General features: G+C 28.0%; 1 protein-coding gene across 1 annotated transcript; it reads left to right on the top strand.

The window, feature by feature from the left end:
- Positions 1–178: 178 nt before the first annotated feature.
- Positions 179–6,662, top strand: LOC107479004 (galactinol--sucrose galactosyltransferase-like). The gene is made up of 6 exons (XM_016099157.3): positions 179–617; positions 1,727–2,070; positions 2,615–3,213; positions 4,251–4,428; positions 4,633–5,000; positions 5,964–6,662. The coding sequence occupies exons 1-6, from the start codon at positions 295–297 to the stop codon at positions 6,576–6,578; spliced, it is 2,427 nt and encodes an 808-aa protein (XP_015954643.1). The 5' UTR covers positions 179–294; the 3' UTR covers positions 6,579–6,662.
- The last annotated feature ends 4,883 nt before the right edge of the window (positions 6,663–11,545 follow it).

The raw sequence follows: 11,545 nt of genomic DNA, 5'->3' as shown, positions 1-11,545 counted from the left end.
GAGATATGACTGAAAAATACAAATTGATAAATATTTTTAAAAATATTTATTTTGATTATTATTACTTTTATTTTATTTATTTAAATAAAAAATCCTAAAACCATGGTTTCTCTATATAAATCTTCCCACACTATCTATCCATTACTATCAATCGCAAATCTCATAACAATTATATACTTCATCACTCTTGATCCTCTCAAATTCTTCACAAGTCCAAACCTTATTAGCTTAAACATTTCATTATCACCTTAACCCTTTACCTAAATTACATAATTACCCTCTTAACTATTCAACATGGCTCCACCATACTTAACCAAAAATAATGGTGCATTAGAAGAAATAGGAGAGGTTGTGGATGGTGGTGGAAGTGATAGTAGTAAGAATGAAAAAGAAGCTTTGTGTATAAAGTTAGAAGGATCAAACTTTGTTGCAAATGGAGAACCTTTTCTGCGGGAGGTTCCATCCAACATAGTAGCAACACGGTCGCCATATTCATCGGATGCAAACAACAACAACATCGTTGGTTGCTTCGTGGGCTTTGATGCCACCGAATCTAGGTGCCGCCACGTGGCTCCACTTGGCAAGCTCAAAGACATTAGGTTCATGAGCATATTCAGGTCATTACTTATTTTATATTTTAATTTTATTATATTTACATGAATTTTGGTATAGTTTTTTTGTTTAATTTTCAGAATCTAGAAGTTTAAAATTTATTATTTAAAAAATAATTTCAGCAAAAAAACAAAAACTAAAAAAGACCTCTTGTATATTCATAAAAATTGTGTTCGCTAAAAATAAGTTTCACATAAAATCTTTTTTAAAAAAAATTATGAAAAAATTCACACAATTTTATAAAAGACCTCTTATATAAGAAAAGCATTAAAAATGTAATCATTTTTTGGTCGATAGAGTGACATATGTCTATTGTTTACATAGTGCGTGAGATATAAATTTTGATGAATGCTATGGTGCTTAAATTATGATGCCTAACTTATTAAAAAAGATAAAAAAATAATATTTAATAAATTTTAATTATTTTATTTTTATTTTATACATTTTATTTTTTACCTATAAAAATAAGTTAAAACAATTTAGATATAACAATAAAAGACACCATAAAATCTACCATAAATTTTAGAAGCACGACACGCTAACTCGATACATGTGTCAGTGTCAGTGTCTTACATAAAGTTAAAATACATATATTAATATTAAATATGAGACCTAAACTTTTTATTTTCCCTCTTTAAAATTTCATCTCGAACTCTCGTTAGTCGTTACCTTATCACGAACAACCACGAGGGTAAATTAGTTTTTAATGACAATTAATTAAGTTTATGTTTCAAAGTGATCTTGCATATACATGAGTTTTATTTTAATAAACTATCACCTTTTAGATGATTTACATATAAAATGTGTAACCTAAATATTTAAAGAGAAACTCTAGGAGCTCATATTTTTTAAATAATTTTAGTTATTATTTAGTCAATATAAATACTAAATTGTTATTGTGTAAATTTTTAAAAATATAGATACAAATTATATTAATTTATTATTTATGTATATAAATTTTAGTAAATATAAATATAAATTATATTATTTTTTATGAAAAACATGTAAATGTGGGTATAAACTATTGTTGTCAAAATGCTGATTTAAAATTATATGTGCAAAAGCTGAAAAATATGCAAAAATTGTACTGATTCATGTGTGCAAAATTTGCCAGGTTTAAGGTATGGTGGACAACACATTGGGTTGGAAGCAATGGACACGAAGTGGAGCATGAAACTCAGTTGTTAATGTTGGACAAGAATGACCACTATGGTAGACCCTATGTTCTCCTGCTTCCCATTCTAGAAGGTTCCTTCCGAGCCTCACTTCAACCGGGTTTGGATGATTACGTGGACATGTGCGTTGAGAGTGGATCGACACGTGTCAGTGAATCCACCTTCAGAAGGTGTTTGTATATTCATGCTTCTCATGACCCTTTCCGTTTGGTCAAAGAAGCCATCAAGATCATACGCCTTCACTTGGGAACTTTCAAGCTCCTTGAAGAAAAAACTCCACCAGGTACTTTTCTGTAAATTTAACTAACTTTTTTTTCTTTCAATTTTTCATTTGGGTTTTAATTTAATTTAAATGTCTTTCAAATTGAGTTGCTTAGCTTGGGATTATTAAATTCTTTTTCACCAAAGTCACAATCTATTGGAAACTAATGATTCTATAAATTAAAATGCCAACTAATCAAATTTTTAAAATATTATCAAATCATGCCTAAATATGTAATCAAAACATAATGTAATTTTCTAAATAAATGTGATCTGCACATAAAAAATCAAATCAATTATAAAAAGTATATAAATACATATATTATTTATTTATTTTTTAATATTTATTTAATAATAAATTTTGAATATGTACCTAGCTAACATGATTATTGTCTGTAGTCTTTAAAATTCTACTAGTTTATGGTATAACATTGTATTACACAAATTAATTATATATTTCTCTTTACAACAACTTTTGGCATATTTGCTACACGAAGTTAAACCTTTTTACAATAATACATAACTGAATTTCTGACATTATACTTTTAAATGGTTACATATTTAAGGTATTGTGGACAAGTTTGGTTGGTGTACATGGGATGCCTTCTACTTGAAGGTACACCCTAAAGGGGTATGGGAAGGTGTGAAAGGCCTTGTAGAGGGAGGGTGCCCTCCGGGTATGGTCTTAATCGACGACGGATGGCAATCAATTTGTCACGACGACGATCCAATCACAGATGAACAAGAAGGCATGAACCGAACATCGGCCGGCGAACAAATGCCATGTAGGCTGATTAAATTCGTAGAGAATTCTAAATTCAGGGACTACAAAGGAATTGTAGACCCTGACCAGAAAGGGATGGGTGCGTTTGTTAGGGACCTAAAGGAAGAATTCAAGAGTGTGGAACATGTTTACGTGTGGCATGCGCTTTGTGGGTATTGGGGTGGGATAAGGCCCAATGTGAAGGGAATGCCTATGTCTAAGGTTGTTGGTCCTAAGATGTCACAAAGTTTGCAAATGACAATGGAGGATCTTGCTGTGGATAAAATTGTGAATAATGGTGTTGGGTTGGTACCACCTCATTTGGTGCATCAATTGTATGAGGGACTTCACTCTCATTTGGAATCTGTGGGGATTGATGGGGTTAAGGTTGATGTTATACATGTAAGTGTTCTCCAATATTCTTTCTTCTTTTTTTTGGTGATCTTTCTTTGTTTTATTATATATCATCCATGCTTGAATTTAAATGTTGTTTTTAATTAACCACGCACATTATAAGGATAATAGACACCTTATAAAAATCTTTAAGATTCTAATATAAGATTCAATGATCATAGTATATTGTGTCTTGTGAAAAATATTAGATGGTTAGTTAGGATATGTTATTATTATAGTTGCATATGAAATTAATAATAGCTTGTTAGGGGAAATAAGCATAATAGTATTATTCTCTTGGCAATCATGCATTAATTAGTGTAATTAGGAAGAACCATATATAGCCAATTACGGTGGTTGTAAACTTGTAATTGCAGGGTTGAACATTGACGGGAGCCACTATTTTCTCAACTCAAGTACTAATTGGGTTGTTTAAATGTGTGTGTCTCCTTCCTAATATAGCATCCGGCTGGTGAGTATACGAGGAACTTGTCGAATTAAAGAATGTTACGTGTACATATTAAAGAGGAATGCTAGGGGTCAGCAATTTTGGTATTTTGTAACCATCAATTGGCCATCAATTGTATTTTTAATGGTGTGAGATTACATCTAATGGTGGGAGATCACTCACTTTTGTTTTGATGGTTAAGTGCGGGTCAGAAAACACAAAAGTTATTGGCTCCCTAGACTTTTCCCATATTAAATCTACAATAATATTATATTCATTCGTATTTTTATCTGTATATACTAAATAAAAATGGAATCTTATTGATAAAATAATATATTTTTTCAAATTATGGTACGAAAAGTGTTAGATTTCAAAAGGTATTTGGATAAAAAAATGATGATGAAGTCCACAAATTATACTAAGAAATATTCATAGTCTGAATTGGGCCTCCAAAATTTGAGCCACATAAAAAGAGTGTTCTTACCATCCCAAAAAAAAATTATTTTTTAAAAATTGTTGGAAAAATAGAAAGAGAAATTAGTTAATTAGATTTGAGGCATGATAGACGATGATGTTTTATTGTTTTATTTGAATGCAGTTGCTTGAGATGCTATGCGAGGAATACGGTGGTCGTGTGGATCTTGCAAAAGCTTATTACAAAGCACTTACAGATTCTGTGAAGAAGCATTTCAAAGGCAATGGAGTCATTGCTAGCATGGAGCATTGCAATGACTTCTTCCTTTTGGGCACCCAAGCCATTTCGCTAGGCCGAGTCGGTAAGCAACTTTCTATAGTCAACATAAAATTTTGTCGAATTTATCGTTGTTATTCTTATTATAAGAGTTTAGTTAAGAAGTCAATTTTTATCACAAATTCTAAATTCTAACTATATATCTTAAATATTTCATAATCAAGAATTAATTAATATTGACTAATTAAAAATTCGTTTACTATACTTGTTTTTGTGATAATTTGTTTAGGAGATGATTTTTGGTGTACGGATCCGACGGGCGACCCGAACGGCACATACTGGCTACAAGGTTGTCACATGGTACACTGTGCCTACAACAGCTTATGGATGGGGAATTTCATTCAGCCAGATTGGGACATGTTCCAATCCACTCACCCCTGTGCTGAGTTCCATGCTGCCTCAAGAGCCATCTCTGGTGGACCAATTTATGTTAGTGATTGTGTTTCCAACCATAACTTCAAGTTGCTTAAGACTCTTGTTTTGCCTAACGGCTCTATCTTGAGGTGCCAACATTATGCACTTCCTACTAGAGATTGCTTGTTTATGGATCCATTGCATGATGGCAAAACAATGCTCAAGATTTGGAACCTCAACAAGGTGATCACAAAATCATCTACTTTAATTATCTACTATGTTACTTAATCTGGTCGAGTCGATTTATAATAACTATAAAAGAGAAATAATATTTGTACTTAGGTTAAAAATTAGGTCTATTCATAATAACTATAAAAGAGTGTTAGACAAATCTTGCTTCTCAAGTTAACTTTTGGACTGAATTAGGTCTATTTAATGAACTAGGTTAAAAATTAGAGTTTAGTTAACATGTGCTCTTAGGACATATGATAAGCTTATTATTAGTGTGATGTTTTAAATATTTTTATTTAATAAATACAAAATAAATACATTAAAAACTTTTTTAATTTTGTAATTTTAACATGTGCCCTAAAGACACAAGATAGATAAACTTTAAAAACTATTGTAGTCTCGCCCTCTTACTACACACAAGTCTAAATTGTCGTCAAGATTCATGCTTTAAGTCATTGTGTAGTCCTGAGCGTCATGACTATATAAAGTCATATATTATTTAAAAAGGAAAGCAATTCTTATCTCTTAGGTTTAATTATTTTTTCGATTCTTTTAGTTTTATTGAATTTTTAATTAGGTGTCTAAGTTTTTTCTTTTTTTTTTCAATTAGATCCCTGTAGCATATCAGATTTTGTAATTAAGTTTTTACTGTGATATAAACGTTGAAATTAACAAAATATTCTATTAAACAAAACGAATATGCCTAACACTTGACTAAATATTTGTATAGTTTAACAAAATACGATTAATTTCAACGTTTTTGTCACGATAAGAACTTAGTTATAAAATCTGATATGGTATAAGGACTCAATTGAAAAAAAATATAGAAATTTAATTAAAAATTCAATAAAATTATAGGAATTGACAAAATAATCAAACCTATTTCTTAAACTAATTGTTATAGTGACTCGCACCCATTTAATTTCTAATATCAATTATATGACATAACTTTTGTTTTAATTTGTTTAATTGTAGTACACTGGAGTGTTGGGACTATTCAATTGCCAAGGAGGAGGTTGGTGCCCTGTGACAAGAAGAAACAAGAGTGCCTGTGAATTCTCAAACACAGTGACATGCTTTGCAAGCCCCAAAGACATTGAATGGAACAATGGTAATAATAATTCTAATGCTAATAATAAAAAACCAATTTCCATCAACGGTGTGGAAATTTTTGCAGTTTATCTCTTCAAGGAAAACAAATTGAAGCTAATGAAGAATTCAGACAAATTACAAGTTTCACTTGAACCATTCAGCTTTGAACTAATGACAGTTTCACCAGTTAGGGTGTTATCATCTTATAATTATAATGATAATAATGAGAGGCTAATTCAATTTGCACCAATTGGGTTAGTGAACATGCTTAACTCCGGTGGTGCAATTGAGTCACTTGTGTTTGATGATAAACAAAGCAGGGTCAAAATTGGAATAAAGGGTTGTGGGGAAATGAGAGTGTTTGCATCAAAGAAACCTATTGTTTGTAAGATTAATGGGGTGGATGTGGAATTTGATTATGAGGATAACATGGTTAGGGTTCATGTTCCATGGCCTATTCATGAACCAAAATTGTCAATGCTTGAGTATTTGTTTTGATCCTTATAAGATTCAATTGGGGATCCTTTGATGCATTAATTAAGGTGAAAATTCAGGTGTAATCAACTTTACGTGAAGTTGATAGTTGAGAGTCGTTAAATGATTTGATTAAATTTTTATTAATGGCTCTTAGTTATCAACTTCACGTAAAGTTAACTGTGTCAGAGTTTTCAGCATCAATTAACGCTAAAGTTTAAGTAAATAAAAGTTTGTTTATCTTTTATTCTCTTTATCAAATGAAAAAAAAGAGATAATTTTCTTTGTATTATTTTATTTTAAATATTAATACCAAAAGATTTATTTCACATGGGATTTTTGTTTTTAATATGTGATGGTTGTTAATTTTACATAGTCATTCATTCAGATTATAGTTATGATTAATTTGGATTCATGTAAATGGCTTTTTTAAATAATAAGTTTTAAAATTAATTATTTGTATTAATGTAATAATGCATAATTAATTGTCTTCACAAAACTCTTGCACTTCAATTAAATTTTCTTTATTATCAAATATAACATGAAATCTATTTGAAATAGTTTTTATACCAAGAGTGTAATATCAATTCCCTTAATATTATCGTAGTATGTTTGTTACCATAGTACAAATAGTTTAGGAAAGAAATGAATAATTATTTAAAAAAGTATTATTTTATTATTCATATTTTTTTATTTTTTATTATAAGGTTTTTATATAGACTAAAAGTACATTAATAGTACGTTCGTTATAGAATAATATCTTAATAAATTATATTGATTTTTTTTTAATTCTCTTTGATATTTATCTGATTTTGTTTTCTAATTATGATATTCTAATAATATTGACATAATAACAGAAGTATATTATAATTCTATTGTACACTAAATTTTATTTCTATAAATAGTATTAAGAGAACTAAAAATTGATTTAAATTATACTAAACATGCGTGTACGAAAAACCACAAATTAATTTTAACATGGGAAAATAGTGTAATACATTAGTATTGGGTTAAATTACTATTAACAATTTCTTTGAAGGGTGAAGTAGTTAACTGAAATCGTTACTAAGGATTTTTCTTTTCTAAGGAACTACTTCTTAATAACGAATTCACTAACAAATCTTAATATTTTGGTAAATCTTATATGACATGCTAATATTACAAAATTTAACACATCTCACTTACAATTTAAAAGGATAGGAGGAGTGATGGGAAATAAATAAGCATTATGAAATCAAGGAATTGAAGTTTTCAATACGAAAAACTTTGACCAAATTAAAAACCTTAGTTTGGAGTTGATCATCACATAAAAATGTCGTAGAATTTATTCACCGAAATGACTTTGACTATTCTATATACGTTCTTGCTTCCGACAGGTGTTCGTTCTTGCTTCCAACAGGTGTTCGACCGGTTTGCTTCATGTTGAGACACGAGACATATTCATGTGTATATGTCAAACCGTCACAAAAGGTAGACATGAGACATATTCATAGAATAATGCTACAATGAGGAATCAAATTTGACTCCGTATTCAATTTAGTCTTTAAATTTGTACGCAAGTCTTAATGTAGTTTTTAAAATTTTAATTATTTCTATTTAGTCTTTAATTTGTAAACGTGGCTCATATGTATTAGTTTTTGGGACGATTTTTACCCTTTTTTTAGTATAAAAACGTTAATAGAATGCTTATATGGACAATCAGATGCCACGCTAAAATTTGTAAAATAATGCGGTTTTAGTTTTGGCATTTAAATAACCTACAAACAAAGTTGTATCACTTGTTTTGTTAGGTAAAGTTTTAATAAATATTACTTATAATGTTATTTTTGAGTCATTTAAATGTCAAAATTAAAATAACATCATTTTACAGAATTCTAGTATGGCATTTGGCTATCTACGTAGGATAACAGTCTGTTAACGTTTGTAGTTCTATATATTAAAAATTATTTTAAAAATTAACATAAATTATGTTCACAAAGTTTAGAGACTAAATAAAAGTAATTAAAATTATAGGAACTAAATTAAGGCTCGTATATAAATTTAAAAAACAAATTGAGTATTATCTCATCAAATTTTAGTAAAAAGTGAAGATTATATTTTTTATTAAAAAAAATTATTATGCATGTGTAATATACATGTTTATTTAAATTTAATAAGATCTTCATTCTTCATCCAATTCTATTCTTCTCAAAGAGATCTTCTATACTAAACCGTGACAAAAGATTATGTTTAGTTATTTCTAAAATTTAGATGAATAAAATAATGAGACATAATGAATAATTATATTTTTAATATGCAGAAATATAAATATGTTTAGTTATATTGAAGTAACTATAGGATTTGTGAATATTTAAAAAATATTAAAATCAGTTTAATTTATATTTTTATTTTAATATTTTTTATTTAAGATTTTATGAATTGAACAAATAAAAATAAAAATTTATTCTCGTTATTTTTAATTTTTTTAATAAGATTTTAAATGCTAAAAACATTATAAATAAAAATACAAAGCAAACTACTAATATTTGTATTTCAAAATCTGTATCAAAATTTCTTGTTCAATTCTATCTTCTCGTTACAAAAGCTACCAACACTGATCGCAGTATTGCAATCAATCAAATAAAGAAATAATTGGACCTACTTTCTTTAATTTCTTTGCTTTCATTTCAACAGCATTACCAACATAATAATTATTGTGAATACAAATTAAACTAATTAATAGCTTAATGATTTATTTCTTTTCTTTACTCGTGAAGAGGAATAATATCATAAAACACTAACATTTAATTTCTCTTGCACTCAACAAATTAAACAACGATCATTTGAGCATGTTCTGGAGAATTAGAGTATATATAATATGGTCTATCAATTTATCATCATATTCCTAAGTGCTGGGATCTCAAACTCATCATACCGTGGGTCCCCATTAATTAGGCAAACATTTATTTTAACCTCCATACCTGTTGCCACACCCTAATCATTACTACAAACACTACGTGCATTTATTTATATTAAAGGAAAATAGAAAAATTAAAAAATCTACCTTAATATATAAATATGCTTAAAGTGTTTTACTTGTGAACGCATACAATGTTTAAGATTTTTTTATTTAAGTATTCTCCATTTTTTTCAAAAGAATAAAAAAATACAAAATAATTGTTTTTTTTGTCTTATACAAAATACATTTGCTCAAGCATGTTTGTTTTTTAACTTTAGAAATGGATTTCATTCTAAAAACTAAACATGAATATATTTTTTTTCTACAGTATTTTTTAATTCGAACCAGCTAAAAATTAAATTGTCTCGTATCAAATCTGTCATTACTAAATGAGTTATTACTGTATACATAAAATAGAATTTAAATTTTAATAAATATTTAAGCAGATAAGTGAACTAATTACTCAACTAATCTTAACTTAGTTTAAAAATGTTTATGCTAATTCGTAATGCTATATCCATGACACGTGAGGTTTAGCAATTGAATTAAGCACCACAATAATACACCCAACTATGGCCATTGGAACCATATGATTGCTTCTTTGTACTGTTTTCGTGATGAAATGTCAACCGCTGGTTCAACTCTATATCTATTCTATCATTTTCTTCAACTTAGCTTATGACCCTTCCCTTTTGATCTTATATGTTTGTTGGGTTCTTAGGGACTTGCATAATTCAAAAGAATAAATATATGAATCGATTTTTAAATTAGTAAATATTAGTTGATTATTTTATTGTAAAATTATTATTTTAATTTTCATTTTTTTGAGGGTTTATATTTTAAAATTTCGATTTAGGATTTAAGATAAAAAAATTTTTTGCAATACTGGCTAATATTTAATAAAAAGTAATTTTTTAAATATTGACTAATATTTTTAAAATATTGTAAATAATAAAAATATACAACAAACATTATTTTTAGTGACAATAACATATAATCATTATATGTCTTATTTAACTTATATTTTTACGAAAATTATATATTTATCGTTGTTATTATATATTATAATGACAATTATACACTTTTTGCAATTATTGAAAAGGTATTTATTGACAATTGTATAATTATTGTCACTAAAACCTTTTAACGACAAAATATAAGACGACTAATGTCTAATTATTGGTAAATATATTAACGTGTATTTTTATTGTCATTAAAAATAAAATAAATAACCATAAAAAGTAATTTTTTAAAGTATAGCAGCTATAATGGGGTCCAAAAAACTCCAAAAAAGGAAGCAGAGTGAAAAGGCATGTTTGCAAGTTGTGTGAATGAAACAACACACACCAAGTCAAAGGGGCTAAAGCTAGTGCTAATAGTTTTATAGATATTGGACCAAATTCCTCTTCAGTCTTATTTATATAGACAAGGGTCCCCTCCATTCATGACCCCTAAATTAAATTGAAGTTAGCTGAGCCTCAAATCCTTCATTCAAAATTCTCCACACAATATATTAGCATATGACTATTACCATAGCCATAAGGTTTTCCTATCATATGAAAATGTATATTGGTCCCAAATTATGAGTATATGCCTAGTGTCTGGATAGACGATGAATATAGAAATCAAGGCATTTATGCCCTAGGTGCATGTGTAGTTGTCTTATCCCTATCATCACGTGCATTAATTCTTTGGTACTCAATGCATGAAGCTCAAAAATTGGGACCTCAATGGATTCACCTTATCACTTGACAAATCTTTCGATTTAATTTGTTTGAATTGAACTACTAAGTTAAGTTATTAGAAGAATTTCAAGTATATTTCTAATAATTTTAACTATTAATTTTAATAATAAAAAATATAATATATATTATTTAAAATCAATGATTAAGATAATTAGAATATTAATATTCTGAGTACATTTGAAATTTTTCCTAAATTATATATGCATGCTAAGTTTGGCCTATATTATAATTTCAAGTATTGGTTTAATTTAAACTGGCTGTTTTATATACATGAAAAAATTAATTGTTAATAAATTATTAGTTATACG

The sequence above is a fragment of the Arachis duranensis genome, chromosome 3, assembly GCF_000817695.3.
Source record: "Arachis duranensis cultivar V14167 chromosome 3, aradu.V14167.gnm2.J7QH, whole genome shotgun sequence".
Taxonomy (NCBI): Eukaryota; Viridiplantae; Streptophyta; class Magnoliopsida; order Fabales; family Fabaceae; genus Arachis; species Arachis duranensis.
The sequence above is the reverse complement of the archived record's forward strand: the minus strand, read 5'-3'. Positions and strand labels throughout refer to the sequence as shown.